Source organism: Cupressus sempervirens, chromosome 3, assembly GCF_028749045.1.
Source record: "Cupressus sempervirens isolate cs-2001-9-10 chromosome 3, ASM2874904v1, whole genome shotgun sequence".
In the NCBI taxonomy this organism is placed as follows: domain Eukaryota; kingdom Viridiplantae; phylum Streptophyta; class Pinopsida; order Cupressales; family Cupressaceae; genus Cupressus; species Cupressus sempervirens.
In genome coordinates, this window is record NC_143120.1 from 289,726,329 (window position 1) to 289,751,954 (window position 25,626).

At 37.0% G+C, this 25,626-nt stretch overlaps 3 protein-coding genes across 3 annotated transcripts; 1 reads left to right on the top strand and 2 right to left on the bottom strand.

The window, feature by feature from the left end:
• Nucleotides 1-667: 667 nt before the first annotated feature.
• On the bottom strand, nucleotides 668-8,870 carry LOC149566098 (disease resistance protein Roq1-like). The gene is made up of 6 exons (XM_089819528.1): nucleotides 8,212-8,870; nucleotides 7,610-8,080; nucleotides 2,531-3,116; nucleotides 2,160-2,417; nucleotides 1,385-2,047; nucleotides 668-1,203 (listed from the first exon to the last, which is right to left on the bottom strand). Exons 1-6 carry the CDS (start codon nucleotides 8,703-8,705, stop codon nucleotides 775-777), a joined length of 2,901 nt encoding a protein of 966 aa, XP_089675654.1. The 5' UTR covers nucleotides 8,706-8,870; the 3' UTR covers nucleotides 668-774.
• A 628-nt stretch (nucleotides 8,871-9,498) lies between these two features.
• Nucleotides 9,499-17,462, top strand: LOC149566099 (syntaxin-32-like). Its single transcript, XM_089817348.1, has 4 exons — nucleotides 9,499-10,116; nucleotides 10,239-10,299; nucleotides 11,452-11,649; nucleotides 16,973-17,462. Exons 2-4 carry the CDS (start codon nucleotides 10,286-10,288, stop codon nucleotides 17,019-17,021), a joined length of 261 nt encoding a protein of 86 aa, XP_089673474.1. The 5' UTR covers nucleotides 9,499-10,116; nucleotides 10,239-10,285; the 3' UTR covers nucleotides 17,022-17,462.
• Nucleotides 17,463-22,865: 5,403 nt separating this feature from the next.
• On the bottom strand, nucleotides 22,866-25,287 carry LOC149566100 (uncharacterized). Its single transcript, XM_089816431.1, has 2 exons — nucleotides 23,420-25,287; nucleotides 22,866-23,282 (listed from the first exon to the last, which is right to left on the bottom strand). Exons 1-2 carry the CDS (start codon nucleotides 23,807-23,809, stop codon nucleotides 22,866-22,868), a joined length of 807 nt encoding a protein of 268 aa, XP_089672557.1. The 5' UTR covers nucleotides 23,810-25,287.
• Nucleotides 25,288-25,626: the final 339 nt, after the last annotated feature.

Below are 25,626 nucleotides of genomic sequence, written 5' to 3' on the forward strand. Positions count from 1 at the left end.
TGTAGATAAAATAAATACCAAGATAAAAAAACTAATATTAGATGTTTAATATGCATGACGATCAATTTGTTCTTTTAAGCTTTGTCATGATTTGTTGTTTGAGATTGTTTGAATCATCTTACATTTCTCTTAGGCCATACCAATCCCTGATCATTAAAACCAGTCCATGTTTATTAGAACGAAACACCTTTGATGTAATTTTATTAATATTATTTTAAAATTATTATAATAAATACTAGATTATATAAATATTTCATAATGTATTATTTAACATGTACCTTAGAAGAAACATGTTAAAATTTTGCGATCAATCATTTAAAACACATAAGACACTAGACCTTGAGAACAATCAAGAAATAACAAAAGACTATGAAATCTAGGATATTTATGATCTAAAAAGAAAGAAAGATACATTTTGAAAATTTTATTTGTGGTGGTCTTCTTAAATCAAATTGTCTTTTGAATTTGACATTAGAAATGATTTTTTTCAAAAATAAGAATTTTTTTTTACCATACAATGCTCTCATTATAATATTGTATATCAATTTTTTTCTAAAATTAAATTTTAAATACTTACATAATACAAATTAAAATAATAATTAAACAAACTCTATAAAAAATAAAACAAATAATACTATTAATAATAATAATTTTAAAATTAATATAATTATAATCATTTAAATTATACTATATCATTCATATTTATTAAAAAACATTGATTTTTATACAAAGATGATGAGATTTTCAAGAGGTAAAGCAAGTGGATCACACTATTCAATGTTTCTTCCTTTTTCGCGATACCACATCATATGATGCCAACTCTGGTCCCTTTCTTTGGACATCTTCGTACAATTGATCAACAATTCTTCGCAATTTAATAAGAGCTTTCCCTTCTTCTCCAAATTTCATCGTGGCCTTAAACCCCTTCTCTATTCTTGTGTTCTGCAGCCAACATGAAAAATCATTCTCGGGAGCTAAAATTGTAACTAGCCAATTCTTATCACTTGGGATCCGACAGTAAGGCTTTACTGATGTTACAAGCAAAGCATATATAGTGATTGCATTCAATGAGCTTTTTATCTTCAATGAGCTTTTTATCTTCAATTTATACTCTCCTCTCTCAATCTCAGAGACTGCTTGGGCGTCGATCACCTCAGAAAACAAGTTTGCTTTCAATTTGACGATCATCTTTAACGACAGCATCTGAAACATTTAAAATATTAGGATAAAAAGAGAGTATAAAAATTATTGATAAAAACATTAAAGAGAGAACGCACTAGTTTAAAACACGACTTCAAAAATGTAACATTCATTTCCCTCTCTGAAATTAACGCAAAAATAAATTGACTTTGCAGTATTGCATCGAGAAAAAAAAAAGTATTACCCTTGTCAGTCCATGAAGTGCCAATGCACATCCATCGTCAGGCATTTCAATTATTAGACTCTTCAATCCTGGCAACTCATCCAACCGTTCTACGCTCTGCAGCTCTGGACATCCCCAAACTGTGAATTTCTCCAGACGATGTAGACGTGCAAGGTTCGACAACGATTTCAACCTTGCACAGTTCTCTACTTCCAACTCTTGTAAACTCATTAGAGAAGAGAAGTCTGACATTGTTTCCATTTTCCCACATTCATACAAGTCAAGACGCCCCAGCTGTTTTAACTCTATTTCTTTTAGATCATCCAGATTGCAAACTATCAGTTTTTGAAGTCTGGGACACATCTCTGCACTAATTACCAACTTGGAGATATTGTGTAGGCACTCAAGTCGTATGGTTTGAAGGCTGTCCATGCGGCTGCTTGTAGAATCTATACCTTCGCTCAGATCCAAATTCCCTCCGAGGCCAAACTCCGTATACATCAGACGGAGTGATCTAAGATTGCTAAGTTGTTTAAGCGATTGCACAAAGGATCTTGCATCTGTCTCCTGTAAGGATCCTAGTATGCGTAATTCTTCCAAATGACTCAACATTTGTATTGAATCTGGAAGCTTTTGCGAAGAGGGACAGTCGATAATCCGCAGCTGTCTCAACTGGAAACTGGCCTGTCATTGACAATTGCATTACAAAATGAATCGGTTCTCAGTATTTAACAATCTTCGACAAGCTAAGTATTCTGAAAGGAGACTTAATTTGCATCAAAGAATATGGAATTACCTGGGCATTGATTTGCAACTGTTGCTGAAAACTGCTCCACAATTCTTCTACACGACTAACACTTAAATGGTGCAATTTCCGCAGAGGAATCCATGAAGGAAAGTATAATTTGTTTTCAAGACAGTAAATTTTAAGCCATAGAAGACCAGTCTCAGCTATAAAATACGTAATTTTGCTTCCGAGGGACGAATCCTGGAAATTAGAATGGAAACACCTGCCCTTTGTTTGTGCCAAGATTTGCTTAAATCCTTTTGCTTCCTACATATAACGATTAGGGTTCAACGATTGGCCAGAAAGAATTATAAAAAACATAAATTGCTAAGGATTCTCATGAAAAGCATTCTATAGCTTTAAGTAAACATGAAGCACACCATAGATCTCAGGAGTTCTGGTTGCCACAGTTGAGGAGGGCCTAGCTCATCTGCCATTTGTCTACCCAGGTCCCGGAGATGATCATGCATTTCAAACCGACCGAACCCATGATCTCTTTCAATTAGACACTTGTGTTCAAGGGTTTCAAGTGCATGCTCAGCGCTCCAACCAGACGCCTTCCAGATTATTACTGCTTCGGAATTGTATAGTGTTTTCTTATTGAAAATACAAGCTATATCTATAAATATCTGTTTCTCCTCTGGGTCCAAACCATCAAAGCTAATTTTGAGCCTTTTCATTATATCTTCAGGCTGGATTTTCTTGACTTTGTCCAATTCTAGATTCCAATAATAATGGTCTCTTTTATAAACATGCGCACCCAAAACCATGAGCGAGAGGGGCAGACCTCCAAAGAACTTCACAAAACCTTTAACCAAATTGTCATAATCAGCAGGTGGATCGCGTCCGCGGAAAGCATGGCTACAGAAGAAATCCCTTGCATGATTTGGATCCATTCCCTTCATCTTATAACGGCTATCTACATCCCTTAACACACTTTGGTCACGGGTCGTAATAATGACCAGACTACCATGTGAAAAATCAAACTATTGCAGTCACTGATTATTAATCTCCTATCACAAATGATTATAAAACTGCTGAAAATAAATTCCCAGCTAATATCGAAAAATAACACAACTGCAACTTCACTTAAAATACGGAAAGAAATGCGCAACAGAATCAACACAATATTTTTGGACAAATTGTCCCTGGAAAAACCCCTAAGGGAAAACCAGTTCTACAAATGAGAAATTATATTAAACTTCAGCAAATCAAGAGATACAAAATTCCTTGCCTCACAATGGCAGAACTCCGACAACCTCCTAATTTCTCCCGCTGATATTTCTCACTGCTATCCCTGCGCTAACACTGCACCCTTGCTAACACTGCAAGACTGTTTGCTAACACTGCAAACTCCTTCTTCAAAACGCTTCTTCATGTGCCCTTGCTAACACTGCAAGACTGTTTGCTAACACTGCAAACTACTTCACCAAAGCTTCATCTGTGCCCTTGCTAACACTGCAAGACTGTTTGCTAACACTGCAAACAACTTCACCAAAGCTTATTCATTGTGCCCTTGCCAAAGCTTCTCACTATCCTCTCCAAATGCCCCCTAGACCCCTTTTTATACTACTCTCGTTGGTAAACCAACGACCGAGATTAAATCAAACCAACGGCTGAGATTAAGATAACTCAACAACCAATAATAGAGTTGGTTGCAAGGTGTCCAAAAGGGAATCTCTAAAATTAGTAAATAATAACCATTTACTAATTTTTGGCAAGTGGACAAACAGTTGTCCAAACCACCCATAAATACAACCGCTATTCATAGATAAGGACGAACAACTGTCCAAGCTACCCATAAATAGTGTTGCTATTTCCGGGTCAGAAATAACAGCTATCCAACTAACAATAATTAACACTCCCTCTTAGCGAGGAAGCTGTTCTGCATGACACCCATCTTATCTCTGAAGAAGATAAATTTGGCCTTTCTCAAAGCCTTCGTCAGAATGTCTGCTACCTGCTCATCTGTAGGTATGTATTGTAGTCGAACAAGTTTCTTCAATCTGCACACGTGGGTCTCTTTGCTGTGCGCTACAAAGCTTTCTGGTTGTTCTATGTATACCTCCTCCTTCAACTCACCATTGAGGAATGCTGTCTTGACATCCATTTGATGGATCTGCCATCCCATCTGTGCTGCAAGTGAGATTACAGCTCGTATAGAAGTATACCTGGCAACTGGAGCAAATGTCTCCTCATAGTCTATTCCCTCCTTCTGAGAGAACCCCTTTGCCACAAACCTATCCTTGTATTTCTCGATGCTACCATCTGCACCGTGCTTTATCTTATAGATCCAGCGTGATCCAACTACAGCCCTATCTGTTGGTCTAGGTACTACCTCCCACACATCATTCTGCATTATTGAAGAATATTCCTCAACCATAGCATCTCGCCATACCTGATGTTCTGCAGCTTCCTGATAGCTAGAAGGCTCACTATCTACCAACTGACTAACATAGTCATTGAACTTGGCTGGTTGTCTTCGCTGTCTAGTACTCTTCCTAGGAGCTCCCACAAACTCCTGAGTATCCCTTTGTGCACAATCTCTGATGAAGTGATATCTGATATCTATATGTTTAGACCTATCATGAAACACTGAATTTTCAGACAACTTGATGCAACTCTGATTGTCACAATGTATCACAGTAGTCTCAACCTTCTGACCAAACAAGGCTACTAACAACTTCCAAAGCCATATAGCTTCACATGTCGCCATGCTAGCTGCTATGTATTCTGCTTCTGCTGAACTTAGAGCCACAGACTTCTGCTTCCTGCTGAACCAAGATACAACTCTTGATCCCAAGCTGAAACAACACCCTGAAGTGCTCCTTTTGTCTGTTGTACTTCCTGCCCAATCTGCGTCAGTATAGCCTATCAACCTGATACCTTCACCTCGAACATATCTGATCCCATACTCGACTGTACCACACAAGTAACATAGCACATGCTTAGCCACTATCCAATGCATTCTCTTTGGTTCAACCATGAACTGACTAAGAGAGTTTACTGCAAATGTTATATCTGGTCTAGTGTTGACCAAATACATAAGCGAACCAATCAACTGTCTATATAAAGTGGGATCTACATCCTTCTCCTTAGATACATCGTCATGCTCTGTGCTCACCTCCGGAACACCTGTCACGGTCTCACAAAGCAATCTAAGTGCTCCATGATGAATATGGCCCAACCTCCTATGCCATAGCTCTCCAAGATCTCTAGGATTATTGTTGCTCATAAGTGCCTTAGGAGTATCAAACTGCAATCTATAAAGGCGACCACTCCTAACTTCAATAGTTATGGGTGATTTCCAATCCTTGTGCTTAATCAACACATGTGTCCCTCTAAAGAGTACATTATACCCCCTATCCTGAAGAACAGATACAGAAATCAAATTCATACCTAAGCCCGGCACATATAACACATCATGAAGAGGAATTATCTTTCCATTCTCCCTCTGAAACTGAACAGTCCCTTTCCCAACAGGGTTGAGTTTGGACAAGTTTCCCATAGAAATCTGGATGTTGGTGTCCTCCTCCTTGTAACTGGAGAAGTACTCTCTAACTCCTGTCGTATGAAATGACGCCCCACTATCTATATACCAAACACACTGTGAGGTTGAGCTAACCATACAAGCTATGAGTGCAAACTCATCTTCCATTCTGCTGGAGAGTTCTTCTGCACTTGCTGAAGCTGCCACCTGCTTCTTACCCTTTTTCCTCTCTGGGCAATCACTGACATAGTGGCCAAACTCGTGACATCCAAAGCACTTAACCTTAGAAAGGTCCTTCTTCTTCTTTTCACTTTGTGAATTTGATCCTTTGCTAGATCCCTTCTTTGCTTTCCCTTTACCCGCTAGGGCAACGTTCTCTTGTTCCACCTCATTTTTTTGACTCTTGTTGGCCCCATTGACAAGACTTAGTCTAAACTCCTCCTGAGTGAAATCAGTCCATAGTCGATCCCAACTCGGTAAAGTATCTCGTCCACTGACAACTTGAACAAAGACACTCCATTGTTTAGTAAACCCATTTAGGGCTATTCTCACTAGCTCATCATCACTAGGGCTATCTCCAACAGCTGCTAACTCATCCTTGGCAAGTCTGAGCCTGGTGAGGTAACTTGTGACGTCTTCTCCCTGATTCATCCGGGTATTCTTTAGCTTCTCTTTGAAAATCAACTTCCTGTTAGTGGTAGCATTCTGGTACAGATTTAGAATGGCGTCCCACATCTTCTTTGATGTATCTAGCTCCGAGATATGTGAAACAATATGATCCTTGACACCATCAAGGATAATCCTCCTCGCTTTGGCATCGTCCTTCCTATATGCTGCAAGTTGTGTTGCATCCATTGGTACAGGTACACCACTGGTAGCATAATCCTTGATACCATTCTCTTCCAACAATAAAGAAATTCTGGCCTTCCAGACACCAAAATTTGAGGCACCATCCAATCTATCCTGATCTCTCAAACCAACTGAAGCCATCTCAAGGGTTTAAAGCAATAATAAATCTAAAGAGATCAAAATTTCTTTCCTAGGGCAAAACTCTTCTACCCTTAACACTGCTCTGATACCATGTTAAAAATCAAACTATTGCAGTCACTGATTATTAATCTCCTATCACAAATGATTATTAAACTGCTGAAAATAAATTCTCAGCTAATATCGAAAAATAACACAACTGCAACTTCACTTAAAATACGAAAAGAAATACGCAACAGAATCAACACAATATTTTTGGACAAATTGTCCCTGGAAAAACCCCTAAGGGAAAACCAGTTCTACAGATGAGAAATTATATTAAACTTCAGCAAATCAAGAGATACAAAATTCCTTGCCTCACACTGGCAGAACTCCGACAACCTCCTAATTTCTCCCGCTGATATTTCTCACTGCTATCCTTGCACTAACACTGCGCCCTTGCTAACACTGCAAGACTGTTTGCTAACACTGCAAACTCCTTCTTCAAAACGCTTCTTCATGTGCCCTTGCTAACACTGCAAGACTGTTTGCTAACACTGCAAACTGCTTCACCAAAGCTTCATCTGTGCCCTTGCTAACACTGCAAGACTGTTTGCTAACACTGCAAACAGTTTCACCAAAGCTTCTTCATTGTGCCCTTGCCAAAGCTTCTCACTATCCTCTCCAAATGCCCCCTAGACCCCTTTTTATACTACTCTCGTTGGTAAACCAACGACCGAGATTAAATCAAACCAACGGCTGAGATTAAGACAACTCAACAACCAATAATAGAGTTGGTTGCAAGGTGTCCAAAAGAGAATCTCTAAAATTAGTAAATAATAACCATTTATTAATTTTTGGCAAGTGGATAAACAGCTGTCCAAACCACCCATAAATACAACCGCTATTCATAGATAAGGACGAACAAGTGTCCAAGCTACCCATAAATAGTGCTGCTATTTCCGGGTCAGAAATAACAGCTGTCCAACTAACAATAATTAACATACCAGAACCCAACATTCCTTCAGGCAAGAGGGCATCTAGCTGGTCTTGATGATCGATATCATCTAGGACTATAAAGAAATTCGATTGCTTTGCCCTTCCCAGATGATACTTCAGCTCTCCGATTCCATCTATGTCCCAACCCGTAATCTCTTCATTTCTGCTCAAAAGATCTTTCAAGAGCTGTCTTTGCAAGCTGTGCAATTGACCTCTGGCATGTGATTCTCTCACGTCGGAGAGAAAACAAGATGCACGGTACCGTGAACGCTTCTTGCTAAACAATTCTTTTGCAAGAGTAGTCTTTCCAGAGCCACCAATTCCGAAGATGCCCACCGACCCCGCTGTCTTTGAACAATACCTTTCAAAGTCTTGGACGAGCTTATCAAGTCCAACTGGATATTTGGCAACATGCAAGGGTATACGCTTTTCCATCACTTGCACAACACGAGACACAATCTTTTCACACAAATCCCTGAAATCCAAAACCGACAAGCTCTTTAGAAAGTCAATCTTCTGAGGCGAAAATGAATATCATTTACTCGAGAAAAAACATGATGAATCGCACTCAATACAAAGCACACCACATGGACGTAGTAATCTTACTCTGGATGACGTTGGCTATGTTCGTATCCAGATATTTCTGCAGCAGATGCAAGCGCCTTTTTCCAGTCGTCCAACTTATCAGGATGCCTGCGTTTCCTTTCATAATATGCAAATGCCGCAGCATACTGCGACTTGTCCTTCTCCATGTAACGAAGTTCTGATGGCTGGACACCGTAGAAAACAGGAATAAAGAGGGCATCAGTTTGCTGTAGCATTAGGAGCAGCTCGTCTAAACACCAGTAGGACTCCGCATATCCTTTGGAAAAAATGACAATTTGCACACGAGAAGAGCAGATGGCATCATGAATGGCAAATGTAATAGAATCCCCTCCTATCTCGTCACGGTCTAGAAATGCCTTGCATCCTTTTGCCTGAAGGAGGTCATAAAATTGTTTGGCAAGGGTTTCTTCGACATCAGGGCCTCGATGGCTGATGAACACATCATATAGCTTTGGAAAAACAATCGATCTTGCTTGAGTAGAGGAGGAAGCCATGAATGGACGAAGAACTAGAATTGCTAACGAATGAAACTCTCAATGGAAGAGCGGGCTAGATTTGATAAAATTCTTGGAGGCGATGAAGAAAAAATAAAGAAAAACGGGAGACGAATTGCCCAAAGATTAGACAATGTGGGTGATATAAAATGGTGTCTGCCACTTGACAAAAGATGGGTCAGTAAACAAATTCCCACCTGCTGGGGACCAGTCCGTGAAATGACAAAGATACAGAGAACAAAGAAGAAAGACAAAATAATAAAGTGAGGAGAATAAAGGTAAAGTAGCAAGCTGCATTTTCCTCCCATTTTCCTCTCCGCTTTTTTCGCTGTAAACACTCAATACTTTGTCGTGCGAGTGGACGGCAATGCATTTTCCTCCCATTTTCCTACTGTCGCAAAACACGACACTACTACATGATAGCCTTATTAAAGACATTAATTGAAGACAAATTTTCATTTTTGTCTTTAATTCATTTTTAGATAGTCTTAAATACAAGTTTTTTTTGTCTTTAATTCATTTTTAGATAGTCTTAAATACAAGTTTTTAAAAAAATATTAATTGTGTTGAACCGAGACAACCTGATATACACTATTTATATTTGCTTTTATAGTTGGAATAATAAAAGTTAATAAGTAGAAGATAATTTTTACAGCAAGTCAAATTGTGATATTGCTATCAAGATTTGTGTGATTTTTGAATCAAACTCATTGACCCATATTTCATGAGTGGTGATTCAACATGAATCATCTCTCATGAGAATAAATGGAACACTTAGCATTCATTGGATCGAGGTGCTCACAGGGGTGAAGCATTGGGACTTCCGAGGAGGTCACACATCCCAATACTACTCCAGCCTTAGCGTGCTTAACTACAGGATTTCCTCCATGATTAAACCCAAAGCCTGCAACCCCATTTGCAAAACCTTCACCGAGTGTTGTACCTTACGAACCATTCATTAGAAAGCCCCTTAAGCTCATCAATTGATATTCTTTTTTCTAATATTAATCCTCTGAGAGTCACGGCCCTCAAATCGTGGTTCTGCGCCAGTGGGAACTGGTCTGCTGCTTGTCTCCATTAAACAGTTAGGGCAAGGATTGAGCCATCATCGGCTCCATCAATGGCGGCTGGAAGGATATCCTTCAACATTTTCTCAAGGCATATGCATCAGTTGCACAATTTGCTGCGTCAAGGGAGGATCACGGCATCATTAAGGCATTGGATCATAATATTAAAGAGAATCGACTGCATCGAGGCATCGACTTCATCAAGGCAAGGCATCAGAGTTTTTCGTTTCTCTGCCCGAGCTACAATCTTCAACTGTTCTGCATGGACTAGGCAGAATGATCATTTTGCCTAAGCTTTGCATCGATTTCCATTGATTCAGCTTTTAGATCTGCACTTTAGATAGGTAATAAATTTTCCCACCGACCTGTAATCTCATGTTGGTTTACTTTGTAATGTGGGTTTGTATAAATGTTTAATAACTTTTTTTAATCTCTTGCTCGAATCATTATGTGGGTGATGCAACAGAAGATGGAATAGCGCAGCATCACTAGGGTTTCACAGGTTGAATATAAATGGTGCATGAAATGTAAGTATGCTCATAAAAAAGGACCTTATTTTTTATATTGCAATATTAAGTAGGGTTTCTGAATGAAGGGCTCTCCATGTACAATTTTTACAGTATAAAGTTAGGTTTAATTTTATTTTATGATTTGTCTCTATTTCCTCTCTTGCTGTTATTGGGTCCATGTATTTATCTATTACAACCATAATAGATGCTCCTCACCGTATACTTTCTCCTCCTAGGATATGGGACTACTCATGAAGATGTATCTGTATCTACTACCCATGTACCTATTGTCTCTACCCATTATCCATTACTTCGTCTCTGATGAGAAATTAAAAGGGTTAGGTCTGTATCTACTACCCATGTACCTATTATCTCTGTCTATTTCTCTGTTTCTGATGGGGAAATTGAAAGGGTTAGCCGGTCTGGCTTTCCGTATAGTATTGGGTTCCCCTACGCCATAGTCCCCTTTTAGTTTAATATGGAAAGATCAATTTTTGTCATGAATGTATCGTATTGTGGCGGGGTAAATTTTAGTATAATTGTATCCTATTTTCAGTAGTCCACATCCTTCACTTGCCCACATCTTTAATCGTCGACAATAAGTGACATATCCTCCAGGTTAAAGGCCAGAAACCATATTTGTCCATTTACGTTTGTCCACTTTCTATTAGGTAAACCCTTATCTACCCCTCAAGCCCACTTGACCCCTCAGACCCACTTGACGTAATACCTACTCCTTGTGTTTGTGTACAGAAAAAGTTATTTGGATGCCCAGGTTTTGTAGTTACCAATATTCTTATATAATATTTCGGTACCAGGGTTTCTGATATGGTGCCGAGAAAAATTCATTTTCAAATTTGGACCATATCTTGTCATTCAAAGAAAGTGAGAATCCTTTAGCAAATAACTATAAGCCTATAACAATCAATTAAGCTATCAAGCTACATTGGTTAAAACTTTAAAGGATTAATTTTTCTTTTTGTAATCAAATCCCTTTACCTTTTTGTAAGCATGCTCAACAGAAACTATACGAGCATCGCCAAAAAGCTCCTCAGGAAAATTATACATTAACACCAAACGGCACAGCCTCATGCTGTGTTTAGCTATGTGTGCATGTGTTATTTTGTTAGCATGGGAGGTTTAACATTTTATATGTGTTCTTCAAAGCAGGCGTCAGATTGGTGTGGATGGTACTGCATCAATTCAGATGGATGGACAAATGCAGCAACAGTTAATTCAGCTGCTGGATACACGGATGCATTCTAGGGCAACAGCTCTCCAAAATATTGAATCTACAATTTTAGAGCTTGGAAATATTTTTACCCAGTTAGCCACAATGGTTTCTCAACAGGGAGAGTTGGTGATCAGGTATTTTTTATCCAATTCCTCCAGTTTATACGAAACATTTCATTGTAATATTATTTTTATTTCAACTCTGTCAAGCAATCGGGATTTCTATTGTTTGTACCTTCTATATCCATATGTAACGTAAAGTAGAAAAAAATATGCTACTTCTTGCTGTCATCTTTCTTATTATCATAAAATAAGATCAATAGCCAATTTCTTTTATGTATTCATTCCAAAAGCAAGTCATTTGGATGGTAATGTGCTGGATAGATGATAACATGGATGATCCTCTATCTAATGTAGAAGGAGCACAAGAAGCTCTTTTGAACCATTTAAGTTGGATATCTTTGGCTTAATGTTAAGATGTTTTTTTTGTTATTATTATGAAATATTGTATTTACAGCTTAATTAAGTGGACAAGTCATGCGTGTAGTTCTGTGAGTTTTCACACTGCAATAAATTCTGGGTTTTTCATTCTGAAAACAGAGCATCGCCTATTTGTTTCTTCAATGATTATGATTGCTATTATTCTATTTCACTATGTTGTGATCATCTAATCTATTGTTTTAGTTTTTACTATTATTTGGTTAATTGTTATTGTAAATGATTGTTAATATCAGATTTCAAAATAGATAGAGCAACCATATACATCCAAATAATAAATGTTGTCAAGAGAAAAATAAATTAGGATATGTGCAGTCTGGATAGTAACATTCAGTCAATTTTAGAGTCACTCATTACTTACTTCTTTGATCTAGATGCCAAATATGGATAAGATACCATGGACATAGCATGGATATGATATCCAAACATTTCCATATGCAGGCCTATATTTGGGTTCTATCCGATTATCTTCTGCAGTATCAAGTAAAGGATTTATGGAAAACATTTGAACTTAGAAAAAAATAGAGAACATAAAAATAATGAGTGTGTACACACAACAAAGACATAAACATAATATAAAATTACTATAAACAAAAGTAAAGAAACAATATATATAAATAATTATTTTTAATATAATGTTCTATCCTCTTGTATGTATAAATAATGACTGTGACCACATGCAAATTTTAAAACTGTCATATTTGGGCATATTTGTATCAATGATTCATAATGACTGTGACCACATGTCATATTTGGGCATATTTGTATCAATGATTCTATACCAAATGTCATTTGTGTTTCCATTCAATTCCACAAAAAATCGTTATTGTAGACAAGGTAATTTTTTCTAGCTACTATGCAACATATAAGCATTTTGGGCATTACACTTTGCCATTTGAATCTTGTTCTTTACTTTTTAAAATTATTGTTGATTAATATGTTTTCTCCTTATCTAGATGCTCACATATCATGTGGGAAACCTCTTCTAGGCTTGAAGAGGTTTACAAACTATCTAAGAACATATTTTGGCAGATGAAGGGATTCATAGGAAATATACGAACTTAGGATTATATGGGAGCATATCAAGCCCATAGTGTTAATGTTATAATTTTGTCGGATAAATTATGTTATATATATGAGATATATAATATATGTCAAATATTATATTATATATGGAATAATTAACTTATATTAAGAGTAACACACACACACACACAGATATATGTATATATATGTATATGTATATGTGTATGTATATATATGTATCTTATTATATAATAATTATAATATATTGAGGGTATATTAATTGTTTTATAACTATAACTAATGTAAGTTAATATATTAAAGAGACATGTCACTTCAAGAGGCATGCCTCTTTAAATGACATATATATTCATTCAAATATTAAGTTGGAAAACACATAAAATATCCACAAGTGCTATTACAAGTTACAGCAATGAAAAATCATTCTACTTTAACACATGGTGATGAAATAGTATGAAAAACCCTTTTATATGGTAGCCTATTCATTAAATACCAAGTTGTACGTGCTAATAAGTTCTTCTTTTGATGATAGAAGTAGTGAAAGATGGGCCCATGAAGACTATTATAGAAATTTATAGCAAAGAGGAGGCAGATATACCTCAAACACAGTGGCAATGCCTATGTTGGGCTCTGGATACTCATAAGTACTACAGTCATGTTATTCAATAAATTTATTTTGGACAAGAAGCTGTACAATTGGGCCTTTTCTATAAGCCTCACCAGGATTCACAGGGCCTTTTGCCCCGTCCTTGCATTTGCATTGGTTGCTGTTTTAAATTTTGTGAAGCATGTGAGTATGACAAAGAAAATCTATGTTTTTTCAGCAATACCCATTAGTGCACTGTATTGTTTGAGGCTACGGTTATCAAACTCTACCTACATATATCTAGTTGTGTCCTTTATCTGAATTCTCAAGACCGTCATGCAAGTGGCAGTCTATTCCATCTGAGTATTGTTAAAGAAGGAATAGAAGTCATGGTTAAGACAATCATGGTAATAGAAATGTTTAGAGACCAACAATGACCAACAAAGTTAAGGAAATCATGGTGATAGAAATGTTTAGAGACCCCAAGCCTAGATGGGATTCTCATTGGATGGTCAGTCTAGGTACTTACCAGATCCTGAAGCTGTTACCAGATCCTGAACCAACAGCTTAGCAATACAACACCTTAAGTTACTGTGTATATCCACGAATCCTAGTACCAAAATTTTGGCATTTTCCATATGAGAAACTGGATTCTATATCCCTTGTAAGCAATCTATGTTAAAAAATGTATTTTGCTATTTGTTATATGGTGAGTATTGCATTTGGTTGTTTTACATTTTCTGATTTCAACTGTGGACTCTTGGGGGGATTAGAGCAGCTATAAAATTTTAATCTAAAAATAATAGAGATTTCCTGTTTCACTAAAAGAAATTTTCATGTAAGGGCATTGCATGGTAGAGATTGCCATTGATTATTATGAAATATCAAAGATTTCCATTTCCTCCCCTAAATGAGCCTTTTGCATGGAGCGTTCAGATGCATATATATGGGCTCCTCCACAGCAGGGATTGATTGAAATGGAATTACGAGAGCTATATATACTAGATTTAAATTTTTATAACAACTGTTGAATTTGAATTTGGAAAAAATAGAGATTTCCTAGATTTGATATGCAATTGTAAGAGCTTTACAATGCTTGCACAAAAATCCTTCACACAGGTTGCAGAGTTTGTGACTCCAGCTTCCACAAAATGTCCAAACCCTGTGATGCCCCAACCGAAGGTGCAACCATTAAGGACCAGTTCGTCCAAGATTTAAAATGCTTATCGCTGTCATCCAAGGATAGTTTAGTTTCTTGTAGTAATACTATGTCTGCACCCGCGCTCATCAATTGATTCTTGATGAGGCAGGATTGGTTAGAGGCATTTAAGCCTCTAACATTCTAGGTTAGTAGCCTCATTGCTGCCTCAGAGAGCCTTCCACTCTCCTTCCCATGTTTAGTTGTTTGGTAATTTTCTTAATAAGTGTTGCAGCCTCCTCTTTACTTTTCCTCAGAGTTCTATCACAATTTAATGTAAGTTGTACCCCAGCAGCATTTCCTTCTTAGTCTTCTTGGTCTTAGAAGGAGGACCTCCAGGCTTCTTAGTTATGGAGTGGGATTTAATTTGAGCAAGATCAACATCTAATTGTGAGATGGAACACTAGAAAGGGATTCATCTGGGGATCCTGGGGAAAAGTAGAGTTTGCAGCTCCCATAATCAGAGTGTCAAATATTAAGCCTTCTTCTGAGGCAATGTTGTCAGAAAACCTACGATGAAACCTATCTGCCTCAGTCATTATTTCAGTTTGAGCTCCATCTTCCTCACCCAAGGAGGCATACTGAGTACCTTCCTCAAGAGCAAAACTAGCAGTTTCTTCCTCACCTACCTGGTATATAATGTTTTCAACAAGGTTAGATCAAGTTCTCCAAATGTCATCCCCCAAGCTTTAAGATTTTTGACTTCTGTGTCCATCAGTTTGTCCAAGGAGGAAGGGAGAAAAACTGTGGATTACAACCTGTCAGGAGTGGAATGCAGATGTACTGGCTGTCCTCCTCTGAGAAGTCACTAACCGTGTTTGTTGGTTTGTGACCAACACCACCCTGCTGATTCAGGAGTTTGTCATTTCCCTTCAGATTCTTAGGAAAATTTAAATGTGCATCTATGATAAACTCATGGGTGGGTTTCAGAAACATAAGGCAGTTGATCCTTTAAATTTACTTCACAAGGGTCCTGCTATGAAATGATCTGGGCAATGGGGTCCATGTCCAGGACGGGTGACACCTCCTCTAACATTTTGCTTCTGCCAACCTGTCCCTTTGTAGGGGAATCTAATTCTGCCTGACTACCACTCAAAAGGGGAAGAAGTTTGTGTCCTTTATTATCCATCTTCAACTCTGCAAGAAAATCAGCATTCTCAATCCTTTCTATCAGCAGGGAATCTACCACTTGAGCTCTTAAATGAGAAGAAAAGGGGAGTTGTCTCTATTGATAGTTCTTCCTTCTGCATAAACAAAACCTCTTCATTATTTTGGCATGCCTCTGGTGGATCAAGGCCCTTGCGGATTTCCCCTTCCTCAAACTCGGTCTTGTGGTCAGGAGGCAGCGATGTACATGGGCTATAGATAGTTGTTGTGGTTCCCCCCCTTCATGATGCCCTGCATGAACATTTATGAGTTCTGGTATGGTTTCAGATGAGGTGATGGGTATTCCTGTGTGGTCCACAAGTGGGCCATCTCTAGTTTGTTTATTGAGCAAACCCTCTTGCATCCCCTGATTCATTGTATTCTGATCTTTCACACATATGGAGCACATGAACAAACTCTTTCAACCCCATCCGTCATTGAAGCACACTCTGAAGTAAGATGACCCAGGGCATTCTGTCTTTTATGTACTTGATGAAAATCATCTATTCTGATATTTTGCCAATGAGCCTATGGATTTCACCAGTGCATGACTCTGATTGCTAACCATAGTTAATAGTGAGTTATGGAGTTGTAGTCTGATCTCATATTTGTTTTGACCCTCTCCCAAATAGATGAAACAGATGCCTATTATTTGCTACTCATAACATAACATCTCTCGATGAATTGGAGCTGAGTTGTTTATTTCCATTTGGTAGGTTAGGCTTAACTTTTTTTAAATGATCTCAATGATGAATTGATATCTGTAATTTAGTAATTGAAACATTTTCCTTTCTTAAAGATATTGGGTTTCCATTGGTTGTAGATGAAACAGAGCTGTCTTTGTGCTATTGATAGTCTTTGGCTACTCTTTGGTATGTCCTAAAGATGTCCTAAATGGTTATTCAAGACTCACCGCTTTGTTTGATTAGGAAGGTCATCATTTTTATTTACAAGGGGCTGATTTATGCTTACGTTGGTTCTTGCAGGAGACATTTGCTAACTTTGCCGAACAAACGGCTTTTGAGAGACCACTGACTACTGGGGTTTTATATGCTCAAAGGGTTCTTTGTTCAGAGAGAGAGCAGTTTGAGAAAGAGCAAGGGTGGGAAATTTTAAAGATGCCAAAGGAATGTAATGATTCACTTGACCCGCGTGAGAGAGAATATGAGATTTCACCTGTACAAGATGAATATGCACCAGTAATATTCTCACAGAAAAATGTTAAAAAAATTCACAAGTGTGATGTGATGAGGGGTAAGGTGCGCATATTGATCTTTCTCTGCTGTTTAAGAGATTATATTAGGTAGAATGTACATTTTAAAATAAGAGTTTTTTCATATATGTCAGAACACATACCTTGCTTAGATCTCCCAGGCCTGTTGACATATTAGATGTCATTGGGTGGAATTTATGATCTGTACTACCATTATGTACTGCAATATTTTAATGAGAAGTTGCTTAAATTTCTGATGTTTACTACAGATTGAGATAACATTGATTGAGAATAACAAGCAGGATCTTAGCTGAGCTTTTGGAAGGGCTGTATTGCTTTCTTTGTACGAGGAAATTCGAATACTTCTTTAATGCATTAAGCAAACATTTTCGATACAGTGTTACTAGGGACACCTGCATAAATTGATCCAACATAAATCGACCCATCCTGGAAATGGAGACATCCCTGAAGCTTGGAACCTTTTGGAAACCTGCCCCCTAGCTGTCCCATAAAATTAATGATTGGATTTTGATGATATGTTTGATTTCCACTCTCATGTGAACTCTCAATTTAAATTATCTAACACAAATGTCATATGTAAAGCTTCTGTAATGTATAAGTATTATATATCCATGTTTTGATATGAATATTTAAAATTTCCCTATATATTTAAAGTTTCCCCAATTTTTTATATGGCTGTTCCCACTGTCGTCCCTCGCTACAGGAAAGAGAAATCCATCCTAGAAACCCATTGCCTTGTCCCCTGTCCCCTGTAGCAGAAACCTAGGGTAATATAGAGTCTATATGTCTAGAGCATGTTTTGTTTATAGATTGGTTTAGGCTTAAATTAAATACTAGGCAGACAACTTTATCAGTCATTGTTCTTGCATGTAGAGAGGTGTATCTTCCACATTATGCTGGGCAGATTACTTGTAATACTTCATCTGTTCAATGAGAGTTTGTGTTTTAGCATCCTGGCTAGGGAGATATAGACTTCTGAAATATTTAAACTGCCTATTTATTGAGTTCTAGTGCAGTCAACTACAAAGGGTAATTGTCATTGTGTCTCTCAGATTCCAGATTGATTTTATCGAAGGTACAAAATCTTGAAGTTGTGGGTACCAATATATTTCAAGTTTTTTTGTTGGTATTTTTCTTTCTTATATTATTTAAAATAAAGCTATCTGGGTTGATGCTTTACTACAAATTGTTTTTATGGACTGACGGCAATTAGGTATGCATTATTTTGTGTAGGAATTCATGATTGGGAAATTGCAGTCTCTTTAAGACTACAAATATCACACTGATAACTATATTTTCTCTACTATGCTTGGAACATCAGCTTTTGGAACTAAATACGTACCAGGTTGGTAAAAAATTACTTTATCTGACTGAATGGATTCTACTGTTGTGATAGAAACCCAAAAACCTAAAACTAGTGTTTATTTTTTGACAAAACCAATCACATACATTGACCTCCAAATAGGAATTGCAATGCTCGACTTAAACTAGCAAGTATTTGGTATAAATTACTCATAGTTTGTAGTCCCTATGCATCCACAGAGATTTGATCAAGCTCACTACAAATTACTTATATTATAGTGGTATCAAGTTGTAGAAAATTGAACTCTAAAATTTGTCTTTGACAAAGATTCATATTTCCGTAATCCATGACAAATCCAAACAAGAAATAGAATCCATGTCTTTCTTCAGCCACACATTATTCTTCTTGCAGTCTTGTACTTTTTTCTTGTAGAATCCATGTCTTTCTTCGGCCACACATTATTCTTCTTGCATTCTTGTAATTTTTTCTTGTATGCATTCTTTTGTCTTTATGTTTCCTTTGTTTTAGTCTTTTGATACAGTTGTTAATCAACAGGCACTGGGTTCTTTTTCCTCTTTCTGCACCCTTCTTAGCTATTTTCTTCCTCCTCACATCTCCATGTCATTACCCCACAACCCCACTTCACTTTCTTGTTCACAACAGCCCTCTCTAATTTCCAATGCACTTCTCTCTTTTATTAGATTGGAACTGGCTTGTTTTTTTTTTTTTTTTTTTCAAATCCTTCGATTCATCTTCCCTTATGTGGTTCAACTTCTACTTGATGTGTATTGTCATGTTTAGAATTGGAGTTGAATGGTCTTCTTGGAATGCAGTGATTTACAATCAATTTAATAAATTAATTAGCTTAAAAGGCTTTCATTCTTGGCATAAGTGGTGATGACAAACAATTGGCATGCCTGTCTTTGCTTCCACATCAAGTTTACATGTGTACCATAGCAGCTGCAGCTAAAGTTGTTTTCTTTTTTTTTTGTATGTGCATACCCATTTTCAAAGCTCCAGTTCAACACATGTAGAGAACATACCTATAAGGGTTTTTTAAATTAGAACTCCTTTTTTTTTAAACTATCAAAATCTTGTAATCAAAATTTGAAATCATGTTTTATGGTTTACAGTAAAAACAAGTTTAAGCTCCATCTAATTTGTTCAAACATTTGTGTGATGAACTAGCAACCTTCAGTGTCATCCATCCACATGCAAGTCTCAGCTCACCATCAATGTTCCTACTCATTGAATTAATTTGTCTTGCTCCATATTTGCAAAACGTTATAGTTTTAGCCCATATTTGCAAAACTTTTAATATTCCTTGTTCTAAAAGGTGCTAGCTCAATGGACGAGTGCTTGCTTGTATGCATTACAAGTAGGGGGATGGTGGTTCGAATCCATCGTGCCTTAACATGATTTAATTAATTATATTGTAGTTTATATGAAATATTATTATTTTATACCATCTTCTCTCTAATCATCTTCAAAAAGACAATAAGTGGGATTAAAGACATAATTGTTTCTATAAAGACAAAATTAAAATTGTCTCTAGGAGACAATAATAGTGTTGTTCCTTATTGTCTTTAAAAGACAATAATTTACGACAATAGTTTAAGACACTCACTTAAAGACAATACGTAAGACAATACACAACTTTCTTTTTGTCTCAAGCTACGACAATTCACTTAACAAATGTCTTTAATATTGTCTTAAAACCTCCCTACATGTAGTGCGAGTCAAATAATTGCTTCTTCATCATTCACATTGATGAGATGATTTTTCAAACTTCAGCGAAGGTGATTTTGTATTTTCATAGCACTGATTCAATGCATTTCTGAGAAAAGAAAACACTAGACATTTGATGATCTGTTTGAAGATCTGTTGAGTTAAAAATCAAATTAATTGTTTCATGGGGAGGAATCTCCCGGGGGCAACTTAAAATATACGGAAAAGCGAGGAATTCTCTTTTCGTCTAAATCTGAACCTTTAATTTCCTGGAAACATCGCCTTTTGGACTTGTCTCAGTACACTGTTGATTATATATATTTTTGTCAAAAGTTTGCTCCATTGCTTTCACATTTTGAAAATGAAATAATTATCCAAAGTTGATCACATGTCGTGTCAGAAATGTTGTTCCGGACTTTCGAAATATTTACTATACTGTTAAATTACTCACTGGCATGATTGCCCTTCGAAGAATCCAAAGCTATTGGCCAAACTGTTGAGGAGTCCTTGTCCATACCAATATTTATATTTTATTATTATTCAAAGTAATAATCTCATAATACATTTTTCTATCTTTATTTGAATAAGAATTCCTTGTCCATACTAATATTTATATTTTACTATTATACAAAGTCCATTATGCAACCGTACACAAATAGTATAAATAATATAATTTAGTTTCAGAAAACTTTAAGTCACATTATTACAAATAGCATGATCCACTGTAAAAAGACTAAAGAGCATTTCACAATCCACAATTCAATATCATTTTTCTATCTTTATTTCTATTTTCTGGTTGGCTATTGTTAAATTTTCCACTTTTTCCTTTTCAATATTAAAAAATTGCTCATTCTTATAATTGTTTCACAAACATCATACATGATTATTGACGTGTCTCTACATATGACGAAGTGACAAATTTAGTACACACCATTTGCCTTCAATTGTAGGAACTTAATAGTAATGCATATTAACCCCTAAATATTATCATTCTCCTGAATATATTATAAATTATATGTGTAACTTCTCCAAAATCATAGAACAATCTTATATTTCTCTATTTGGGGTTGGGGTAGTATTACTGATCCAATCTAGATCAACTGCCAATTTGGTTTGCACCTAAAAAGTATTTTAATTTGCCTCTATATGGTGCCAAACTTGGACTACTTGATCCGATAAAAATCATTTTATGTATTGGCTTGTCAGGGTAGCTTAACATAAACGTGTTTAATGGGAAGAACCCAATTAGTGTATTTGGATGGAAAATGTCCATCTCTTCAATACGTAGGATGAATCTAATTATGTTTCATTGACTACATCCATAAAATAGATTTATCTTAAGTTCATTAGTCTAACTTGTGTTTACAAACATAAATTTGCATGTGTATGGCTTGTTTTTCATTCCACTATTCCATCCTGACCATACTTGGCAAAGAAACGTGAATCGGAATCGGATCGGAATCGGCAAGGCCGAATCGAATCGTGAATCGGCAATGAATCGGCGATGAATCGGCAAATTTGAAAAAACCCTTTAAATTTAAAGATTTTAACAATTTAAAACTTATTTCATGCACCCTTTATTGAATATAACTTAAGCACACTATAACATCATCAAATAGAAGTTAAAACTTAACATACATAAACATGAAACATAAAATCCATCACATACGTAACTATGTTATCTAAGATTCTAAAATGTAAATTGTAGGCTAGCTGAAGTAAATAGAAATCAAATGATCATAATGATTTAAATCATAGAATGTATGTAAGATGATCCATAAGACATCAAATCATAAATTTATGTAAGAATCTAAGATGAAGATCCATGAAAGTTTGAAACTTTGAAACATATGTCTATCAATGATTCAGTATCAATATTTGTAAACAAAATATAAAAACAAGGCTCCAACTCAAGCCTCAGGTTCATAGTCATCATCATCCTCAACATCATCCTCAAGCTCGGCTACAGCCTCAGCCTCAGCCTCTGAGTATCCAGTCTGCCTAGTAGCAAGGCGTCTAATGTAGGTCCTAGAGGACTGTCGAGCCATATCTCCTGCATATAAGATGGGCTCACGAATGTCGCTAGGGCCTGTGTTTGTGCGTGCACGTGTGCATCTACCAATGCCTGAAGAACGTGCTCTAGCTGCCTCAGCCTCTATATCCACTTGGTCAATCCACGCACGGTCTTCCTCAGTGAAGACTGGATCTACAACCTCTGTGAGCCACTCTGATTCTGGATCAATCTCCTCCAGAATGATTGGAGAGGAGTCAGTGCCCAAAATCTGTCTGATCCTAAGACGGAGGTTGTAATGAACGAAGACAAGATCATTCAACCTCTGCACTGTCAACCTGTTTCTCCTCTTCGAGTGGATGTGCTCGAACATGGACCAACTGCGCTCACATCCAGAAGCGCTGCTTGGCTGACTCAGAATACGAATGGCAATTTTTTGAAGTTTTGGGGTTGTGGCCCCAAACATTTGCCACCATCTATCTGAAATAAGGAAAAATAAAAATAATTAGTCTCATTTACAAATTACAAATTACAAGTTAACTCTAAAATTACATAATCAGCTTTAAGTTTAGAATCTAGATTCATGAACATTGAATATATTATTTAATTTTTACCTGGCTGTATTGTTTCCCGAGCATCTATGGTTACCCTGCTAGAGAAAAGTGGCCCTTCTTTATTATTGAACTTATCAAGCTCAATAATTGCAGCACTGCTATCCTCATCAGTACTCAACCTCTGGATCACTGTATATAATCCGGTGAGAACCTCCTCATCCGCCTTGAAGTCAGGACGGAAACGAAATGCCGAATTCAAAAAGTAAGCTGCTGCATGGATGGGTCTGTGGAGCTGATTCTGCCATCTCCTATCAATGATGTCCCAAATAGGGGCATACTTCTCCTGCACTCTTGCATACTGAGCTCTAATGGCCTCCTTGGCCCTATCCATGCCCTCATATATGTAGCCCATAGAGGGCTTCTCCCCATCAGCAGTTCGTAGGAGAGATACAAGAGGCTCAGTGGCCTACATATAAAGTAAAACAAAAATTTGAGTCAAAACTTAAACATAGAATAATTCAATAATATAAGGTAAAACTAAATCATTAAACAATTAGCATAGTAAACTGTAAAATATTAAATGTTAAATTGCAATAAAATTACCTTAAGTATTTCTCTAGCAGGTTTCCAAAAACCATCATCATCAAATATGCAATCCACCACATCTATCCCTGCAGTGGTCGTAGCATAGGAAGATGAAATCCACTCCCGCCCAACAAACATGCTCCTCAAATCATCCCTTGATGTCAACAAGGACTGCAAGGTGATGAAATTCGAGGCAAACCTCGTGATCCCTGGACGAGCTAACTCTTTGTCTCCTGGGTACTTCCTCATTGTGCTAAGGACAAATGAATGATTATAAATAAACTTACATATGTTTTTTGCCCTTTCCACACATGACTTGACCCACTCAAGTTTGCCAATTTCCTCCAACATGAGGTCAAGGCAGTGTGCTGCACAAGGGGACCAAAATATGGTGGGGTGCCTCTCCATCAAAAGTTTGCCTACAACAATTTTAAGATAATTAGAAATTCAAATTTCAAACATGTTAGAGCTTAGAACTTAGGAAACTTAGAAATTCTAAGTTAGAATTAGAAAAAGTTCAAAATTCAAATAAATTTATTTTCAAAACTTAAAAAGTTAAAAGTTTACCTGCAGCAACATAACTTGCTGCATTATCCGTCACCACTTGCACCACATGTTGTTCCCCCACCTCTGCTATAACTTCCTCAATAACCTCACATAAGTATGTGGCGTTTTTTACATGAGCAGAAGCATCAATGGATTTGAGGAACATGGTATATCCTACAAGTAACAAAACAACGAATTATAATTACTATTAGCAATCAACAAATCAAAATTTGAAATAGTCAATCACGATTCGAAATTATGTATGTAGGAAAGTAGAATGATCAATCACCTCCACAGGATACAAGAAAATTGAGGAGTGTTCTTCCCCTCCTATCTTTCCAACCATCAGTCATGATGGTGCAACCCTTTTCGATCCACTCCTTTCGGTTGTCCTCAAGCTCATGCCTCATATCCTCAACCATTTCCTCCAGGAGGTATCCACTCAACTCAGCCTCAGTTGGGGCTTTAAACCCCAGACCACAAATGGCAACTGCATCTATCATGTTCTGTCAATAAGGAGTCCTGTCACAAATAGATAATGATATTGATTAGAAATTTAGATGTCAAAAACTAAAATCATAAAACAAGTAGATATAATTAAAGTTTTACTTTTACTTTTAACTTTAACTTTGAAGATAACAAAGAAAAAAGAATCAATTACCTGGCTGCAATAAATGGAATGTTGCAAAAGTACCAGAATTTGCAAATCTCTTTTCTGGCAGCATCATGAATCTCCTTGTTCAAACCCATGCCCTCAAGCGTGGGTTGGGAGCCAGGAGTAGTGCGGGGCACAAAGTAACTATCCATTCTGCTTTTCCGCACTCTAGGCCGCAATAGGTTGGTGTTGGACTCTGTCTCAGTATGAGACCGACTACCACTAACACTCACATGAGCACTAGCACTAGGATGAAAAGGAGGCCTAGAAGAACCCTCCCCAACACAACCTACGGATGCGGAAGCTGATGCAGATGCACTTGCAGATGTAGATGCGGTTGCGGATGTGGGAGCACGGGAGCCAATACCTCTTAACCCTTCAAGTTGCATTTTCTTAGTCAACTTGTCTTGTTCAATTTTTTCTAATGCCACTAAACAAGAGCGTTTTGCCTCAGCGGTTTGTTGAGTGCAAACTGTGACATCATGGCCAGGTATGCCAGCAATGTGGTATTTCAATCTATAGATACCTCCCGAATTTATTTTTTCTTTGCAAAATATACATTTTGTTTGATATTTGGTTCTCCCAGGAAACTCTTCATTATATTTCCAGCATTCATCTTTTTTACCCATTGTGGAAATTGGAAAATGAAAGCAAAGGGCTGCTGCAATAAAAAAATTCATGTAAAAAATCAAAGTTTGCAACTAATAAACAAAAACTACAAAACAACAAACCCTAGTTTGCAATTTAGTAAAACTAAAAATAAAAAACATTCAAGATTTGCAAATGAACACTAAAAAAATTTAACAAAAAATGCATACTACACTAACATGCAAAAAAAAAATCAACACTTACCTCTTGCAAATGAGTTGAGGAGTGTTGATATTGACTCCTTAATGCTCCCAATGCAATTTATGGCCTCCCCAAATGGACTTCTGATCTCTTTGGTGCTCTTCCTTCTTGCCGGTTGGAAACCTATGGATTCTCTTTTCTCTTCTTTTCTCTCTCTCTTCCTCTCTTCTACTCA

Bases quoted from the DNA above. Each gene is read 5' to 3' on its own strand.
- LOC149566100 (XM_089816431.1), bottom strand. From the start codon at position 23,809: ATGGAGAGGCACCCCACCATATTTTGGTCCCCTTGTGCAGCACACTGC. The intron at 23,283-23,419 runs GTAATTTTATTG...CTTTATATGTAG, and splicing joins CTGCTAGAGAAATACTTAAG to GCCACTGAGCCTCTTGTATC.
- LOC149566098 (XM_089819528.1), bottom strand. From the start codon at position 8,705: ATGGCTTCCTCCTCTACTCAAGCAAGATCGATTGTTTTTCCAAAGCTA. The intron at 8,081-8,211 runs GTAAGATTACTA...TTTGGATTTCAG, and splicing joins CATAGCCAACGTCATCCAGA to GGATTTGTGTGAAAAGATTG. The intron at 2,418-2,530 runs GTGTGCTTCATG...CGTTATATGTAG, and splicing joins CAGAACTCCTGAGATCTATG to GAAGCAAAAGGATTTAAGCA.
- LOC149566099 (XM_089817348.1), top strand. The intron at 11,650-16,972 runs GTATTTTTTATC...TGGTTCTTGCAG, and splicing joins CAGGGAGAGTTGGTGATCAG to GAGACATTTGCTAACTTTGC.